This window comes from Pagrus major, chromosome 5 (assembly GCF_040436345.1).
Source record: "Pagrus major chromosome 5, Pma_NU_1.0".
NCBI classification, from domain to species: domain Eukaryota; kingdom Metazoa; phylum Chordata; class Actinopteri; order Spariformes; family Sparidae; genus Pagrus; species Pagrus major.
This window is the reverse complement of record NC_133219.1, coordinates 41,938,040-41,958,301: the sequence shown is the minus strand read 5'-3', so window position 1 is coordinate 41,958,301 and position 20,262 is coordinate 41,938,040. Positions and strand designations below refer to the sequence as shown.

Genomic DNA, 20,262 nt, shown 5'->3' with positions numbered 1-20,262 from the left:
GTGTGTGGGACAGGGTGTGGGACAGTGTGTTGGACAGGGTGTGGGACAGTGTGGGACAGTGTGTGGGACAGTGTGTTGGACAGGGTGTGGGACTGTGTGGGACAGTGTGTTGGACAGGGTGTGGGACAGGGTGTTGGACAGTGTGTTGGACAGGGTGTTGGACAGGGTGTGGGACTGTGTGGGACAGTGTGTTGGACAGGGTGTGGGACAGGGTGTTGGACAGTGTGTTGGACAGGGTGTGGGGCAGGGTGTTGGACAGTGTGTTGGACAGGGTGTTGGACAGGGTGTGGGACAGGGTGTGGGACAGTGTGTTCGACAGTGTGTGGGACAGGGTGTGGGACAGTGTGTTGGACAGGGTGTGGGACAGGGTGTGGGACAGTGTGTTCGACAGTGTGTGGGACAGTGTGTTGGACAGGGTGTGGGACAGTGTGTGGGACAGTGTGTTGGACAGTGTGTGGGACAGGGTGTGGGACAGGGTGTGGGACAGTGTGTTGGACAGTGTGTGGGACAGGGTGTTGGACAGTGTGTGGGACAGTGTATTGGACAGTGCGTGGGACAGTGTGTGGGACAGGGTGTTGGACAGTGTGTGGGACAGGGTGTTGGACAGTGTGTGGGACAGTGTGTTGGACAGGGTGTGGGACAGTGTGTGGGACAGTGTGTTGGACAGGGTGTGGGACAGTGTGTAGGACAGTGTGTGGGACAGGGTGTTGGACAGTGTGTTGGACAGTGTGTGGGACAGGGTGTGGGACAGTGTGTTGGACAGGGTGTGGGACAGTGTGGGACAGTGTGTGGGACAGTGTGTTGGACAGGGTGTGGGACTGTGTGGGACAGTGTGTTGGACAGGGTGTGGGACAGGGTGTTGGACAGTGTGTTGGACAGGGTGTTGGACAGGGTGTGGGACTGTGTGGGACAGTGTGTTGGACAGGGTGTGGGACAGGGTGTTGGACAGTGTGTTGGACAGGGTGTGGGGCAGGGTGTTGGACAGTGTGTTGGACAGGGTGTTGGACAGGGTGTGGGACAGGGTGTGGGACAGTGTAGGACAGGGTGTAGGACAGTGTGTGGGACAGTGTGTGGGACAGGGTGTGGGACAGTGTGTTGGACAGTGTGTGGGACAGTGTAGGACAGGGTGTAGGACAGGGTGTTGGACAGTGTGTGGGACAGTGTAGGACAGGGTGTAGGACAGTGTGTTGGACAGTGTGTTGGACAGTGTGTGGGACAGTGTGTGGGACAGGGTGTGGGACAGTGTGTTGGACAGTGTGTGGGACAGTGTTGGACAGTGTGTAGGACAGGGTGTGGGACAGTGTGTGGGACAGTGTAGGACAGGGTGTAGGACAGTGTGTGGGACAGGGTGTGGGACAGGGTGTAGGACAGGGTGTAGGACAGGGTGTTGGACAGTGTGTGGGACAGTGTGTTTGACATCATGAGCAGCTGCAGGTTCGTCTCTGTTCAATCAATAACACGACCGTCTGTCTGTGTGTCGTCCTCCAGCAGGGGGCGGCAGAGCTGATCAGTGTTGATCGATCAATAACTTGTCATCAGACCGTGAAAAATTCTTTATTACACAACAAAAACACCTGGAACAGTACGGTCAACATGTTGTCACGGTAACAAGGCATCGATCTGTCCTCTGGATCTGCAGCTGATCAGAGTCCTGCAGGAGGAGACACAGGAGAAGACAGGAGGAGACACAGGAGACAGGAGGAGAAACAGGAGAAGACAGGAGGAGACACAGGAGACAGGAGGAGAAACAGGAGAAGACAGGAGGAGACACAGGAGGAGACACAGGAGACAGGAGGAGACACAGGAGACAGGAGGAGAAACAGGAGAAGACAGGAGGAGACACAGGAGACAGGAGGAGACACATGAGACACAGGAGACAGGAGGAGAAACAGGAGAAGACAGGAGGAGACACAGGAGGAGACACAGGAGACAGGAGGAGACACAGGAGAAGACAGGAGGAGACACAGGAGACAGGAGGAGAAACAGGAGAAGACAGGAGGAGACACAGGAGACAGGAGGAGAAACAGGAGAAGACAGGAGGAGACACAGGAGGAGACACAGGAGGAGACACAGGAGACACAGGAGACAGGAGGAGACACAGGAGACAGGAGGAGACACGGGAGACACATGAGGAGACACGGGAGACACATGAGACACAGGAGACAGGAGGAGACACATGAGACACAGGAGGAGACACAGGAGACAGGAGGAGAAACAGGAGGAGACACAGGAGACAGGAGGAGACACGGGAGACACATGAGACACATGAGACACAGGAGACAGGAGGAGACACATGAGGAGACACGGGAGGAGACACAGGAGACAGGAGGAGACCGTGAGACACAGGAGGAGACACAGGAGACAGGAGGAGACACATGAGGAGACACGGGAGACACATGAGACAGGAGGAGACACAGGAGACAGGAGGAGACAGACAGGAGGAGACACAGGAGAAACAGGAGGAGACAGGAGACAGGAGGAGACACAGGAGGAGACATGGGAGACACAGGAGGAGACAGGAGGAGACAGGAGGAGACACAGGAGGAGACAGGAGGAGACACAGGAGACAGGAGGAGACAGACAGGAGGAGACACAGGAGAAACAGGAGGAGACAGGAGACAGGAGACAGGAGGAGACATGGGAGACACAGGAGGAGACAGGAGGAGACACAGGAGACAGGAGGAGACACAAGAGAAACAGGAGGAGACACAGGAGGAGACAGGAGGAGACACAGGAGACACAGGAGACAGGAGGAGACACAGGAGACACAGGAGGAGACAGGAGGAGACACAGGAGACAGGAGGAGACAGGAGGAGACACAGGAGACAGGAGGAGAAACAGGAGAAGACAGGAGGAGACACAGGAGGAGACACAGGAGACAGGAGGAGACACAGGAGAAGACAGGAGGAGACACAGGAGACAGGAGGAGAAACAGGAGAAGACAGGAGGAGACACAGGAGACAGGAGGAGAAACAGGAGAAGACAGGAGGAGACACAGGAGGAGACACAGGAGGAGACACAGGAGACACAGGAGACAGGAGGAGACACAGGAGACAGGAGGAGACACGGGAGACACATGAGGAGACACGGGAGACACATGAGACACAGGAGACAGGAGGAGACACATGAGACACAGGAGGAGACACAGGAGACAGGAGGAGAAACAGGAGGAGACACAGGAGACAGGAGGAGACACGGGAGACACATGAGACACATGAGACACAGGAGACAGGAGGAGACACATGAGGAGACACGGGAGGAGACACAGGAGACAGGAGGAGACCGTGAGACACAGGAGGAGACACAGGAGACAGGAGGAGACACATGAGGAGACACGGGAGACACATGAGACAGGAGGAGACACAGGAGACAGGAGGAGACAGACAGGAGGAGACACAGGAGAAACAGGAGGAGACAGGAGACAGGAGGAGACACAGGAGGAGACATGGGAGACACAGGAGGAGACAGGAGGAGACAGGAGGAGACACAGGAGGAGACAGGAGGAGACACAGGAGACAGGAGGAGACAGACAGGAGGAGACACAGGAGAAACAGGAGGAGACAGGAGACAGGAGACAGGAGGAGACATGGGAGACACAGGAGGAGACAGGAGGAGACACAGGAGACAGGAGGAGACACAAGAGAAACAGGAGGAGACACAGGAGGAGACAGGAGGAGACCGTGAGACACAGGAGGAGACACAGGAGACAGGAGGAGACACATGAGGAGACACGGGAGACACATGAGACAGGAGGAGACACAGGAGACAGGAGGAGACAGACAGGAGGAGACACAGGAGAAACAGGAGGAGACAGGAGACAGGAGGAGACACAGGAGGAGACATGGGAGACACAGGAGGAGACAGGAGGAGACAGGAGGAGACACAGGAGGAGACAGGAGGAGACACAGGAGACAGGAGGAGACAGACAGGAGGAGACACAGGAGAAACAGGAGGAGACAGGAGACAGGAGACAGGAGGAGACATGGGAGACACAGGAGGAGACAGGAGGAGACACAGGAGACAGGAGGAGAAACAGGAGAAACAGGAGGAGACAGGAGGAGACACAGGAGACAGGAGGAGACAGGAGGAGACACAGGAGACAGGAGGAGACACAGGAGGAGACACAGGAGACAGGAGGAGACACAGGAGAAACAGGAGGAGACAGGAGGAGACACAGGAGGAGACAGGAGGAGACACAGGAGACAGGAGGAGACACAGGAGAAACAGGAGGAGACAGGAGGAGACACAGGAGACAGGAGGAGACACAGGAGAAACAGGAGGAGACACAGGAGACAATGACTCAGACGTGTTCACAGGTGTTCTGAGCTACATGAATACAATGTTCCTGATTTGCTCTCACCTTTCTGCAGGTGGTCTTTGGCTCCGCCCCCCATCAGGTCCAGATCTGATGGACGGCCAATCCCAGCAGGAGCACCGTGCTCAACGGACCAATCCCTGCAGCCTGAGAGGGGTCAGACAGAATCAGAACCAGATGCATTAAAGGGACAGTTCACATAAACTCAGTCAGCTGCAGTTTCCACAGAACGTTCTGGAGCTTCACAGTGAAACAGAACAGTTCTGCTGAACAGCTGAGCAGTTTCATCACCATGGAGACGATGACTGGGTTTACAGTTTTGGTTAAACTGTTTCTGATCAGTCGACATATTTTTGGCCCTAATGTGACTCCGTACAGACGAAGCTGCGTTCATGTTCACACTCACTGTGTGTAAAACAAAGAGCCCAGTGTTCAGAGTGAACCGACCAATCAGACTGCAGGAATGTGTCACAACAGACGGATGATGTCACGTTGTTGAGCTCAGAGGTTGATCAGTGATGAGGTCGAAGGTCGCTGAGCATCTTAACGTCGTATTCTGCTCAGTCACGTGCAAGGGCGTAGGTTTGGTCTCAGCTTTGGTAGTGACATTACCAACCTCACCCCACCCGCTTCTTGAATAGGAAGTCGAAACGGTAATACCTCGCATTTCATTACCACTAAGTGGTCAGTAGATGGCGACTGTGCACCGCAAATAACAGGCAAAACATTAACGGTATCCAAGATCATAATGGATAGGCCGATGGATATTTAGACCAGCACAGCAGCCCCAGTACTGCAAACAAAATGACTACGCATTAAAATATCCAGAGACTCATGGCAATGCATGTAGTTCAAAGAGATGAGAAACTGTCAATTCAATGGGCTCATTTGACAACATTATGTTAAGTCATTTTGAGAATTTAAGTCTGATCTGATCATCTGAGACATTTTTAAAAGCCAAATAACTGCACAATGTATGCTGGAGGGGGGAAATAATGATGTGAAGGCTGTTGGTGTTATTGAGTTAAAACACAGTAGGCCTAGTACAAACACTATGTCCATGCTTACCTTGAGCTATTACTAAATCAGCAAACAACATACCATCACCTCCATCCTGTTACACTATTACTACCCTACCCCGCCGCCCGGCAAGAAAATAAATAAATAAAAATAACAATAATTCTCAGCAGAGCAGTTAAAGAACAAGAAAACTTTATTTATTCCAATGTGCATATTCAGCATACACAAGATTGTTTTTTGTCAAAACATTCAAGACAAGAACTAAATAAATAACTATTATTGGGCTCTTCTGTATTATGCAGCAAACACAGCCCAATCTTTACATTGTTGGCCAATAGTGCAATCTTTACATTACATTTAAGAGTTAAAAGATCCAGAAAATAACCAATAAATTAACAGAAATAACTTGCACTATATAAAGAATAAACAAAACAAAAATAAACAAAAATCTGTATTATTGCAGTGTGCCTTGCATGTTTATGTGCATCTGTCTTAGTCAACTGGCAAAACTAAATACAGCATGTAAGCATGAATGCTTAAGACGTTTACCCACATTTGTAATCGTTTTACAGGGCTATGAATATGTCTGTGTTATTTAAACACACCAAACACTTGCCTCCGTCTGTCATTACCAGACACAAACTGTTGCCCAATCTCTTTCAAATCAATGACGTCAAGTGCAGTTTGATGCACATGACATACACTGATATTGTTAAGGCGCTGTTGGGTCATTGTTGACCTCAGCCAGGTTTTTAGCCTTTTTAGAGCACTAAAGCTACGTTCAGCTTCAGCTGATGCCACAGGGATGACTAACAACAGCCTAACAACTTTCTCCACTTCATTAAACAGGCCACGTACTTCAGTGGACATCCCTCTAAGGACATCTGCAGCTTCTCCACTTGATTTTAGTGGATGCTTATTGAGAAACATGGGAAGCTGAATCCCTAGACTCTCCGTGTCAAGCTCTGGATATTCCCGTATAATGTTATTTATCCTACCGGTGAGGAGCACATCCTCAATCTGTTTGAACTTATCCAGATCAGGTTGGTTGAATCTGTCTTGGAACTGAATATCCAAGCAGTCCAAGACTTTGAAAAATTCAACCCTATAGAACTCCTCTGCTGTCTTTGGCTGATGATGAGGAGCCTGACCAGTATATCTCCTGGGGGGTTTTCGTTGGTGAGGAATCTCAATAGCCTCAATCCCTAAGCTATCCACCATCTGCACTGCCTTCTCAAACATTTCTGAAAACTTTTCTTCAGTCCTTTTATGCTGAATAGCGGAGCTTACATACTGAACTGCAGTCTGCATGCCGGCAATTGTTTGTGATCGATTCTGGAGGGATTTATTCAAACATTCAAGCTCTCCGAGCACCTCTGTGGCTACAATGAGGCCCAGAATGGTCTTCCCCTTTTGGAATCGTTCCAATAGACCATTTGCCCTAGTACCCGTGTCTGTACCTAATGAGGCCATTTCCTCCAGACTGTTTAGGATAGCCTCATATTCTTTGAGGACTACCTGGACAGCTGTCCCACGGACAGTCCATCTTGTTGGACAGAGTGGTTTGACTGTTCTAGTGGGCCCCTCTGCTACAGTATGCTGTGCCAGTATGCCTTTAAATTTGCCAGACTGGTTGCTCAGTGTTCCAAGTTCGTGGACCCACTGAAGTGCATCACGCAGTAATGGTGAGGAATTGCAAGCACATTGTGTAATTAGGTTCACACAATGTGCGCCACAGTGTATGTATAATGCTAGGGGCTGCTCCTTTTTCAGCACTGCCTGTGCTCCAGAAAAACGCCCTGCCATGTTTGCTGCCCCGTCATACGTCTGGCCTCGCACACCTGAGATAGGCAGGTTAAGTCGGAGGAGCACGTCCAGAGCTAATTTTGCCATTTGCTCACCAGTTGTTGTTGGTGTATCATACAATCCCAGGAATGTTTCCACTGGCACCAGGTCTTCATCAACATATCTCAGGCATATACACACCTGTTCTTTGCCCTGTATGTCCTGGGTTCCATCCATAATGATGGAAAATTGTACAACAGAGAGAGACCTAATTGTTGTGGCAATTCCTCTCACAATTGTGTTGCTAAATAAAGTCAGGTATTCATTTTGGCACTGTGGACTTGCATAATCCTGACAGCGAGTCAGCCAAGAAGTTAGAACTGCATCATCTTTTGCCTTTAACTTCAGAAGGTGGATCAAATTACCCTCATTTGAATCATGCCCTCTCAATGCAAGTCCCTGCCTAACCAGATACCTCACACACTCAAGAATCTCCACAAGACAGTGCCTGGCATCCTGCTGCTTTTTGGTTAAAGCACTGGCCAGCTGTGTATGGACAGGAGCTTGCTCCAAAGCATTCACAGTGACTGCATGATGATGTGCTTTGCTATTTTGATGGCGTGTAAAGCTCTCAGAAGGGCCAAAACCATTAAGGCAAAAGGCTGGATCATGTTTTTTTTCTAGGGATGTCTTTTTGATCGTAAAGGCTTTCACACACTCAAAACAAAGAACTTTTTGTATGGTGGGGCTATAATGCAGCCATGGATAAAGACTAAACCATTTGGCCTGAAACAGCAACCTCTTATTGGGCAGCTGCTGCGCTACAATGACTTTTGCATCAGGCTGGTATGGCGCACTCCCCATGTCCAGCACAACGCTACCCTGACTTGCTTGATGGTCACTGGCGCTCATACTGACTGCCTCCTTCTCCTACAGAGCAAACAATACATAACCTGGTTTGTATTCACACTAGCTTGAAGACTAACACTTCAAATGGCATATTTACTTAAATCATTTGTTAGAATATTCCATGTCACATCAGAGAACTAAAACCTTACCTGTAGCCCTGAAGCTCCGGCCACCTCTGCTCCTTTCTGTCTTCCTTCACTGGATGTCTGAACACCCTATGTGAACAACACCAATATATTATACAATTAGTAGAGCTTTTGTACATAATTGAATGTCATTTTTTTTACCTAAGCCTGCTCTTTAACTTTTAACACCTCACCTGTCCACCTGTGTGTCCTGCTTCATCTGCCACTGCCAGAGCCTCCTCCGGGCAAGAAGAATTCTTCTAGACAAAAAACATATTCTTAACCTGCACATGGCTTGCATCTGTCTTCTCTGTTATCTAAAGCTCACGCACAGAGCTTTCATTAGGTGTCCGTTTCCGTTATTAACGGGTTATTAACGGAGGGTATAAAAGAGCCTTTACACGAGGGTGGGAAACGGGGAAGACACACTTAGCTAAACATCGCACTCTGAATGCTATTCGTTTTTTTACGTGATTCTGTGCACACTATGCTTACAGCCGCGGTAGTGAAATACGTTCGAATGTCCCTTTTCTTTTTTGGAGGTGGCATTGTCTCCGGAGCTTAGCCTACTGCATTGAAGTAGGAGTCCCCAGTCCCGATTGACAGATGCGGGGCGTTTTAATTTCAGCACATGGACGTTTGTTGTTCTTCTGAGTCGCATGTGGGGCCGCGGGGTTACCTGACTGACACCAGATCAGCAGTGGCCCACTAACCATCACTCTGTCGCAGCCAATAAAAACAGCGGATATGGGTCGTCATAGCACGGAATCAATGTCGGAACGTGGCAAAAAAACAAAACGTGAACAAATGTAAAATAGTTTTTATTAATGCTACCATATGTGTACTATATTGAAAATTTGAAATAGTATTTCAACATTGTCAATGAATATAGATTTTTCCTATATAAAATTAAAATGACAAATATTGGTAGTGACTATTTTGCAATCCTCGAACATTGGTTGTGACATGTCACGACCATCTATATAGAAACCTACGCCCATGGTCACGTGTTCTGCGGCGTGTTTCTGTCACGTTCACTCACCTCGTTCTTGAGTTCAGAGTCCTCATAAAGCCCGGTCACTACAAGACACAAACACTGCGGTCAGAACCTCAGGTACTGCCAACAACACAGCTGCACTCAGTGCTGATACTACGTGACGGTGCAGCTCTGACCGAATTCGTACTCGAAGGTGGCGTTGTAGTCGTAGTCGGGTGTCGTCTCTGCTGAGTAGTCGTAAAACGCGGTGGTCGTCTCTTCTTCATGACTTTCTGCCGTCGAACCTGAAACAACATCAGGCTCATTCAGAGGCGACCGACAGTCTCCACCTGCATCCAGTCTTTGTGCTAAGCTAGGCTAACAGTTCCCACTGATTCCAGTCTTTGTGCTAAGCTAGGCTAACAGTTCCCACTGATTCCAGTCTTTGTGCTAAGCTAGGCTAACAGTTCCCACTGATTCCAGTCTTTGTGCTAAGCTAGGCTAACAGTTCCCACTGATTCCAGTCTTTGTGCTAAGCTAGGCTAAAAACAACATGCAAAAATACATAAGAAACTCCCTTTGCAAATCTGCAGATTTTACTTATTTCCTGCTTTTTGAAAAAAAAAACACTTAAGAAAATGAAACAACACATTAAAAACATTTTGATGTTTTAGTAAATGTGTCTTATGTATATATGTGTTATCACCCAAACATGTTTCATACATCAGCTGCAAGCCCTGATTGATGTAAGTAACTAAGTACATTTACTTGAGTACACATGTAGATGTTGTGATTGATAAACGTCAGTCTGTCAGCCGTCAGCTGAGTCGGGTCAGGGTTCAGACTCGGTCCTGTCAGACCGTGCTGAGGGTTCAGACTCGGTCCCGTCAGACCGTGCTGAGGGTTCAGACTCGGTTCCGTCAGACCGTGCTGAGGGTTCAGACTCGGTCCCGTCAGACCGTGCTGAGGGTTCAGACTCGGTTCCGTCAGACCGTGCTGAGGGTTCAGACTCGGTCCCGTCAGACCGTGCTGAGGGTTCAGACTCGGTCCCGTCAGACCGTGCTGAGGGTTCAGCTCCTGACACCAGCGGCCGTGAGCTGTGATGTCATCAGCTGCAGAATGACTTCACATCAAACAGCTTCAATTTTTAATACGCTGAGTTTTATATCGTATCCAACGGTTACACACGTTCAGAGGGAATGATGACTGCTGAACGTGCTGAAACTTCACACACACACACACTCACACACACACACACACATACACACACTCACACACACACACACACATACACACACTCACGCACACACACACATACACACACACATACACACTCACACACACACACACACACACATACACACACACTCACACACACACACACACATACACACACTCACGCACACACACACACACACACATACACACACTCACGCACACACACACACACACACACACACACACACACACACACACACACACACAGTAATAAACCATCATTGGACCGGAGGGATTCTGGTAACTTGATCCACTTCCTGTGTTGATGAGGACGAGGCTGCGTTCAGGACGCTCGCAGGGTTTCAAAGCACCAGTAAAAGTCAGTTTGACAGTTTCAGGGACACGACGGAGAATAAAGAGGTCGGCAGGTCGAGGGAGCAGCACTGAGCTCTACAGCTGCACTTTGTTAGAAAAGATGATTTCTACTTTCCCAAAAGTCCAACGTCCCAAACACAGGCAACAAAAGACGAGTAAAGAAAGCACGAAGATAAAACTAAAGAGAAAATACAAAAACTGGGGACGAACCAGAAAACCCAGCGGAGCAGATGCAAGCGGACAACAGACAGTGAAAACACAGGAAGTGACAGAGTGATGGACCACAGGTGAGCAGGAAACAGACAGACAGGAAGTGACAGAGTGATGGACCACAGGTGAGCAGGAAACAGACAGACAGGAAGTGGAAAGCAAAACAGGACACATGAGGAGATATCTACCAAAATAAAACAGGAAACAACTCAACCAAAAAACACAAATCAGGACATTATGATGAGTGTTAATATTTTTTCTTCACCGTAAAAAATCATTAAAATAAGCTGCATCTGTATTAATAATATTTAAGTACAATAATCTATAATTATTAATAAAGCACTATTAGTGCTTTAGTGGGGGAGACCGGGATGGTTGTAACACTTTTGGTCTCAGCTCCTATAACCTGCAGAACGTTTGTGGTGGGGAGCTCAACATTTTGACATGGAGAACATCTTGACCTGCTGCATCTCGGTGTGGTTCTCCCACAGCACCAGGCAGACAGGAAGAGTCCAGAGAGGTCAGGACAGCACCGAGGATCATCGGAGGCCCCGTCCCTCCCTCAAAGACATCTACTCAGCTGCCTCAGCAGAGCAGAGCTGAGGCGGCACCATCCTGCACATCACCTGCTCCACCTGTTGCCCTCTGGCAGGTCCATCAGAACCAGAACAACCAGACTCAGGAACAGCTTCTTTCCACAAGCCATCACTGCACTGAACACACTCACACACACACGCACACACACTCACACACACACACACACACACACACACACACACACACTACCCAAGAACAATGTGCAGTAATTTTGTACTTACTTGTACTTTTACTTTATGTGTGAAATACTCGGATGCTGCTAAAATTTCGTTGTACACTTGTGCGGTGACAATAGAAGGATTGTGATTGTGAGTCTGTGGATTACAGAGCAGCAGCAGGAGTCAGTGAGTCTCTCTGTTCCTCTCACATTCATGTCAGACAGTTGAGTTCAAATCTGCAGGTGTCGTGCTGCTATAAAGGGATTCTGATTCAAAGTACCCTCATTTGTCTACTACAAATAGCAATGTTTTTAACTTCTCCAACTATATCACACACTGGGGTCAACTGTAACAGTAAGATTGAAGAACTAAAAACTGAGACCACACCATAAAACATGCATCTAGATATGTTCATTGTGCATGGCAACACTCTGAAAACAAAAAGTTTCAGATTAAAATGATCAAATGGTTTTTCGCAATAAGATGCTGACTGAGTTCATGTGAGGCTGCGGATCAGAACCGTCCCTTCAGCTCGTCTGACACCGGTTTGGCTCCGAGTGGTCGTCCGTGAGCGAACTCGCCCGCTCAGATTGAGACATGAAGAGAAACTGATCCTGGAGCTGTTTGTGCGTCAGGACACAGACGTGTGGAGACTCGCCTGCAGTCTGAACTCAGCTGCTGCAGGTGAGACTGAAAACACATTGATTTCTTTTACTTATCTTCATTCATCTCCAGATAATCAGCAACGACTGGAGCAACAGAACCATCAGGACTCACACAGCTCATAGTTCCACTGTAACCTCAGTGCTTTTACATGTTTCTCCATGTAAACTGAATATTCCTGTATTTTCATAAACTCATTTATAAACAGATGTTTTCTTCTACTGAAGCTGTTCAACGTGATCCTGTGACGTTCAACACACACACACACACTGTTTTCTAACCTAAAGCTGCATGTGTGAGTGTCAGCTGATCTCTGCTCTGCGTCTCAACATGTTGCAATCAGCTCGTTTCATTAAACTCCCTGAACCCTGAGTCAAGTCTGAAGGAGACAGGAAGTCCTCCTCTGTCCTCTGCATCGTCTCAACATGTTGGAATGTTGACGAGATGCAGCTCAATGGAATCTGATTCATGTTTCACTGAGAGTGAAAGAAGACGACGGTTTCCTGTCTGACCAGGTCCAAAACATCACGATCCATCAGAACCTCGAACAGTCACAGCTTCATGTTTCCACCCTGAGTCACAAGAACACACTGGAGAGGACCAGATGCTAACAGTTCCCACTGATTCCAGTCTTTGTGCTAAGCTAGGCTAACAGCTTCCCACTGATTCCAGTCTTTGTGCTAAGCTAGGCTAACAGTTCCCACTGATTCCAGTCCTTTGTATGATTTGTATTATTTAACTTGTATAAATTAATAAACTGTGAGAAGAAGACGAGTTAATGGATGAAACATCTCTGATCAGAACATGTTTCCAGATGTGTTCAGATGTTTTGTCTTGATTTAAAAATTCAGTTTTAATTGACTGAATGTACGTCGGAACATATTTTAAGAGAATTAATACTTTGATGTTTTGTTATTTGAAGTTAATGTTTTGAACAGTCAACATGTAATATTCATTTTTTCTTAGTTCCTCTTCGTCTCATGAACGTCATGAAGCCACAAACAGACGAGACGACCTCAGCTTTCATATCTGCTTCTCCACTGTTTCAAGGAAAATCAGATTGCAGATCAAATAAACAAGTTTCAAGTTTACTCCTCAGAGCAGAACAGAGCAGAACAGAACCAGAACAGAACCAGAACAGAACAGAACAGAACCAGAACAGAACAGAACAGAACAGAACAGAACCAGAACAGAGCAGAACAGAACCAGAACAGAACAGAGCAGAACAGAACAGAACAGAACAGAACAGAACCAGAACAGAGCAGAACAGAACCAGAACAGAACAGAACAGAACCAGAACAGAACAGAACAGAACCAGAGCAGAACAGAGCAGAACAGAACAGAACAGAGCAGAACAGAACAGAACAGAACAGAACAGAACAGAACCAGAACAGAACAGAGCAGAACAGATGATCTGCAGTCAGACAGCAGCAGAACATGAAGTCAGTCTGACAGAGACGGACTCTCTGTCAGTTATTGTGAAATGAATGAAGTAAATAATAAGAACAAGTTCTCCAAACTAAACAGAACAATGAACAACATCTCACGGCGCCGACAACAGTGTGATGTCACCTCAGCTTCATCCACAGACACGACTGTGACGCAAACCTCCTGAAAGTCTCAACACAGCGTCATCAGCATCATCTTCAGCAGGTCGAAGCTGGAGATCAAACTACCAACCTGACAGGAAACAGCTGGTCAGTTCAATCCACAAGACCTTCAGCTCAAACGACAACATGTTGTTGGTCCGTGACGTCTGATCCGACACGTCTGTGGTTCAGAAACAGACCTTTTGATGATGGTGATGGGGAACACTGCCATCAGCTCACTGCAGAGTCTGCCAGTGTTCGACCACCTTAAGAATCCTAAAGTCCTAAAATGGTCGTAGATCCAATTTAACTACACCTGGAATCTCCACAAAGACCACTAGAACCTCTTCACTGACCACTAGAACCTCTTCACTGACCACTAGAACCTCTTCACTGACCACTAGAACCTCTTCACTGACCACTAGAACCTCCTCAGTGACCACTAGAACCTTTTCACTGACCACTAGAACCTCCTCAGTGACCACTAGAACCTTTTCACTGACCACTAGAACCTCCTCAGTGACCACTAGAACCTCTTCACTGACCACTAGAACCTCCTCAGTGACCACTAGAACCTTTTCACTGACCACTAGAACCTCCTCAGTGACCACTAGAACCTCTTCACTGACCACTAGAACCTCCTCAGTGACCACTAGAACCTTTTCACTGACCACTAGAACCTCCTCAGTGACCACTAGAACCTCTTCACTGACCACTAGAACCTCCTCAGTGACCTCTAGAACTTAACTTTACTCAGAACTAAGCAACCACTAGTACTTTTTCAATAATCATCAGAACCTCCTCAGTGACCACTAGAACCTTCTTAATGACCACTTGATCCTCTTGAGGAACCTTTAAAGACATCTCAACGTCTGAACTGCTTAGCTGACCAAGCTAACTGTTAGCTGACCAAGCTGTCGCTGCCTGTCGACCCTCCGTGAGTCCGGTGTCCGTGTTCCTCTCACAGAGCTGCTGAGTAACGAAAGTAAAGTAACGAGTAATTATTGATCAGTTTCATCTGATCAGTAATCATCACAAACACGGAAACTAGTTTCATTCTAACCTGCTGCTGATAGATCCAGTGATTGTTTGATTGATTGATTGATTGATTGATTGTTGTAATCAGCTCTGAATCTGAAGAGTGTGAGCAGGCACAGAGAGGTCAAAGGTCACAGGTCACTCACCACAGCACGACGACATCATCAGAGCGAGCCAGAGAGAGAGAGAGAGCAACACGTTCATCCTGGACGAGAGACACACACAGACTGACAGGAGAGCGAGCGAGCGAGCGAGAGACAGAGAGAGAGAGAGAGTGAGCGAGCGAGCAGGGGGCGTGTCCTCTCACACTACAACAGAGTTAAAGTGAACCCTTCCCCCGCAGACCTGCCTCTCAGGAAGCTTCGTTCAAACTCTCAGAACTTTATTTTCACTCTGCAGTTTACAAAGAACCTGTCAGACAGCAGGGGGTATAAACCCTCAGTGTTGTCTGTCAGGCAACAAACACCAACAACAAAATGAAGTCGGTAAATCCTAAAATAAAGTTTGTCAGCAGTCTGTTGGTGGTGGAGAACAATTCTAACAGGTCACTACATCCAGCACACGTACTCAACCATCTGAGGAGCCCTATCGCCTCTACAGAACAATCAGATCCTCCTCTATCCACAGGAGAACCCCAAGAAACCTAGAATCTCCACGATGACCTCTAGAACCTCCTTAATGACCACCAGAACCTCTTCACCAAACCTAAAACCTCCTCACTGACAACTAGAACCTCCTTCATGATCATGACATCAATGTTAGCCACAGAGGTCGTCATCCGTCAGCTGAGGTCAGGACTTGTGCAGAGCTGCGTGCAGTCACTGAGGCTAAGCTAATGTTAGCTGTTAGGGCCACCAAACAACCTAAAGCACCTCTAGAACGTTGTCGAGTCGTCTCATTGATCACCAGAACCTCCTGTCAAAGAACCACAGACTAAATGATGCACAGATGGTTGAGATACGAAAGTAAAGCCCATCGGGGCTGAGCAGGGTTCTTCTCACAGATCAGTTGGTGTTGTGATGACGGAGAACAGTGTGGAACAGACGGTTCTGTAGAGATGTGATGATCCGGTGAGCTGCCTCAGTGACGGCTGGAACAGACGAGTGTTCTGCGTCAGAGCGCCCGAACAGACGAGTCGTCAGAATTCAGCTCAACATGTACGATGTGCTGCGCCTGGACTGGACCGACACCGGTCCACGACACTGAGCTCTTCTTCTCCTCCTCCTCCTCCTCTCCTCCTCCTCCTCTCCTCCTCCCCTCCTCCTCCTCCTCCTCTCCTCCTCCTCTCCTCCTCCTCCTCTCCTCCTCCTCTCCATCTCCTCTCCTCCTGCTCTTCTTCTCCTCCTCCTCCTCTCCTCCTCCTCTCCTCCTCTCCTCCTCCTCCTCTCCTCCTCCTCCTCCTCTCCTCCTCTCCTCCTCCTCCTCTCCTCCTCCTCCTCCTCTCCTCCTCCTCCTCTCCTCCTCCTCCTCCTCTCCTCGTCTCCTCCTCCTCCTCTCCTCCTCCTCCTCCTCTCCTCCTCCTCCTCTCCTCCTCCTCTCCTCCTCCTCTCCTCCTCCTCCTCTCCTCCTCCTCTCCATCTCCTCTCCTCCTGCTCTTCTTCTCCTCCTCCTCCTCCTCCTCCTCCTCTCCTCCTCCTCCTCCTCTCCTCCTCCTCCTCTCCTCCTCCTCTCCTCCTCCTCTCCTCCTCCTCCTCTCCTCCTCCTCCTCCTCCTCTCCTCCTCCTCTCCTCCTCCTCTCCTCCTGCTCTTCTTCTCCTCCTCCTCTCCTCCTCCTCCTCCTCTCCTCCTCTCCTCCTCTGTGTGTGTGTGTGTGAGTGTGTGTGTGTGTGAGTGTGTGTGTGTGTGTGTGTGTGTGTGTGCGTGAGTGTGTGAGTGAGTGAGTGTGTGTGTGAGTGTGTGTGTGAGTGTGTGTGTGTGTGTGAGTGTGTGTGTGTGTGTGAGTGAGTGAGTGTGTGTGTGAGTGTGTGTGTGGGTGTGTGTGTGTGTGTGCGTGAGTGTGTGTGTGTGTGAGTGTGTGTGTGTGTGTGTGTGTGAGTGTGTGTGTGAGTGTGTGTGTGTGTGTGTGAGTGTGTGTGTGTGTGTGAGTGAGTGTGTGTGTGAGTGTGTGTGTGGGTGTGTGTGTGTGTGTGTGAGTGTGTGTGTGTGTGTGTGTGAGTGAGTGTGTGTGTGAGTGTGTGTGTGTGTGTGTGTGTGTGTGTGTGTGTGTGTGTGTGTGTGTGTGAGTGAGTGAGTGTGTGTGTGAGTGTGTGTGTGAGTGTGTGTGTGTGTGTGAGTGTGTGTGTGTGTGTGAGTGAGTGAGTGTGTGTGTGAGTGTGTGTGTGGGTGTGTGTGTGTGTGTGCGTGAGTGTGTGTGTGTGTGAGTGTGTGTGTGTGTGTGTGTGTGAGTGTGTGTGTGAGTGTGTGTGTGTGTGTGTGAGTGAGTGTGTGTGTGAGTGTGTGTGTGGGTGTGTGTGTGTGTGTGTGAGTGTGTGTGTGTGTGTGTGTGAGTGAGTGTGTGTGTGAGTGTGTGTGTGTGTGTGTGTGTGTGTGTGTGTGTGTGTTTCCATGGAGACGGTCAGATCAGTTTAATGTTTAGAGACAATAAGGAAGTGAACTCTGATCTGTTGTTACAGCCGAGACAGGAGCTGAAACGTTCTGCTGGAGAACACGACTGAAGAACCTGCTAAACAGAACCAGACCTGACACACCTGGACCTGAAGCTGGACCTGAAGCTGGACCTGAAGCTGGACCTGAAGCTGGACCTGAAGCTGGACCTGAAGCTGCGGCTGAGCGAGCAGAGATGAAGCTGGAGGTGAAGATTCAGCTGCTGCAGTTCTGCTCTCATGTGTTTAACTCCGTCTTCCTGGTGAGGAAACTTTCTTTCTTTCTTTCTTCAGTCTGTGAACACAAACTAATGAAGTCAGAACCTGATTCTTCACAGTGATGTTCTGATTGATCCGAAGACAACAGTGAGAAGACACTCACACTTCAACTGACCAGAGACTGAAATCAGCTGAAGTAAAAACTGAAACATGAAGAGAAGTGAAGTGTAACCTGACGCTTCCTCTGACAAACAATCTCACTTCCAGTTCATTTTACTGTGAGATAAAGTGTCCTCCGTGTCCTCCGTGTCCTCTGTGTCCTCCCTGTCCTCCGTGTCCTCCCTGTCCTCCCTGTCCTCCGTGTCCTCCCTGTCCTCCCTGTCCTCTGTGTCCTCCCTGTCCTCCCTGTCCTCCCTGTCCTCCGTGTCCTCCGTGTCCTCCCTGTCCTCCCTGTCCTCCCTGTCCTCCGTGTCCTCCGTGTCCTGTGTCCTCCCTGTCCTCCCTGTCCTCCCTGTCCTCTGTGTCCTCCCTGTCCTCCCTGTCCTCCGTGTCCTCCCTGTCCTCTGTGTCCTCCGTGTCCTCCGTGTCCTCCCTGTCCTCCCTGTCCTCCGTGTCCTCTGTGTCCTCTGTGTCCTCCGTGTCCTCTGTGTCCTCCCTGTCCTCCGTGTCCTCCCTGTCCTCTGTGTCCTCCGTGTCCTCCCTGTCCTCCCTGTCCTCCGTGTCCTCTGTGTCCTCCCTGTCCTCTGTGTCCTCCGTGTCCTCCGTGTCCTCCCTGTCCTCCCTGTCCTCCGTGTCCTCTGTGTCCTCTGTGTCCTCCGTGTCCTCCCTGCTGATATTTAAACCAACGTGCTTCAGAACATTTGCTACTTTCTTTCATCAGGACGTCTCTGAGTCTGGTTCTGTTGTTGTCTCTGAGTCTGGTTCTGTTGTTGTCTCTGAGTCTGGTTCTGTTGTTGTCTCTGAGTCTGGTTCTGTTGTTGTCTCTGAGTCTGGTTCTGTTGTTAAAACATAATAAAGCTTCATGTGTCTGAGACGGATATTAAAATATGGAGGTTACAGATGTTGAGCAGCTGGTGTACAGTGACGACGAGCAGAATGACCACGGACTCCGACCTCTGACCCGACCTCTGACCTGACCTCTGACCCGACCTCTGACCTCTGACCTGACCTCTGACCCGACCTCTGACCCGACCTCTGACCTCTGACCTCTGACCTCTGCCTGCAGGTTCTGGGTCTGAGCGTGGCCGGCTGTGCAGTCTGGATCCTGTTTGACAGAGGGACCCTCCTGACCTTCCTGCCCTCAGGTAACAGCTGCAGGTACAGGAACAGTACAAGATGCACTGATGGAGCCATGGTGTGGTTAGCCTAGCTTAGCATAACCACTGGGAGGGGGGGAAACTGTTAGACACAAACACAACCCTGTGATTGGTCCGTCTGTTTCACACCACAAACAAACAAACCACTAGAGTGAGACCACCTGAGACTGACAGCCTCCGTCTCAGGGGGTCTCAGGTGGTCTCAGGGGGTCTCAGGTGGTCTCAGGGGGTCTCAGGGGGTCTCAGGTGGTCTCAGGGGGTCTCAGGGGGTCTCAGGGGGTCTGAGGTGGTCTCAGGGGGTCTCAGGTGGTCTCAGGCGGTCTCAGGTGGTCTCAGGTGGTCTCAGGTGGTCTCAGGGGGTCTCAGGTGGTCTCAGGCGGTCTCAGGCGGTCTCAGGGGGTCTCAGGGGGTCTCAGGTGGTCTCAGGGGGTCTCAGGTGGTCTCAGGGGGTCTCAGTCCGTTAGATCAACAGATGAGCTGAGGTTAATGAGCAAACACACCTGAGTTCACTGAACCAATCAGGTGAAAGCACCTGAGGGACTTCAAACTGTTAGCTTGACCCCATAGCTAACGAGCTAGTTAGGCATTAGCATTACATCTGACTGGTTAGCTTAGAGCTAGCTGCATTGAGATAGGTAGCTACATGCTAAAGTCAATAATGTTATTGTGTGTGTGTAGATGAGCTGCGTACCGTGGGGGCGGGGCTGCTCCTGATTGGAGGAGTGGTGGTGCTGGTCAGTCTCATTGGCTGTGCTGGAGCGAGCGGACAGAACCGGCTCCTGCTGCTGGTGGTGAGTCTCACCTGTAACCTGTGATGTAACCCCTGTTCTCTGAGCACTGACAGGAAGTCATCAGACATGGCGCCTCCTTCAGTGTCGTTAGTTTAATGAAGCTGAGAAGTGAACTCTGCTCCTCCTCCTCAGCACCTGAGCCTCCTCATCGTCCTGGTCCTGGGTCAGCTGTTCATCACCCTGCTGCTGCTCGTCAACAGAGACAAGGTGAGGCTTTTATTTTGGAGGGTATGAACACCAGAGACGCTCGAAACACAGGTGAAGAGCTTGGCTCTGTGTTGTGTTGTGAGTAGAGGTGGGAAAAATGATCAATTCTAAGATGCATCGCGATTCGGCCGTGCACGATTCTGCATCGATGCAGCGACGTGACATAATC

General features: G+C 49.2%; 1 protein-coding gene across 1 annotated transcript in view; it reads left to right on the top strand.

The window, feature by feature from the left end:
* The first annotated feature begins 17,698 nt into the window (after positions 1-17,698).
* LOC140996426 (CD82 antigen) overlaps positions 17,699-20,262 on the top strand; it is a 6,513-nt gene continuing 3,949 nt past the window's right edge. Inside the window, exons 1-4 of the mRNA XM_073466834.1 lie at positions 17,699-17,823; positions 19,005-19,083; positions 19,774-19,886; positions 20,019-20,093. Of these exons, the coding sequence (XP_073322935.1) occupies positions 17,758-17,823; positions 19,005-19,083; positions 19,774-19,886; positions 20,019-20,093 (333 nt within the window). The 5' untranslated portion in view covers positions 17,699-17,757. The remainder of the gene's footprint in view (positions 17,824-19,004; positions 19,084-19,773; positions 19,887-20,018; positions 20,094-20,262) is intronic.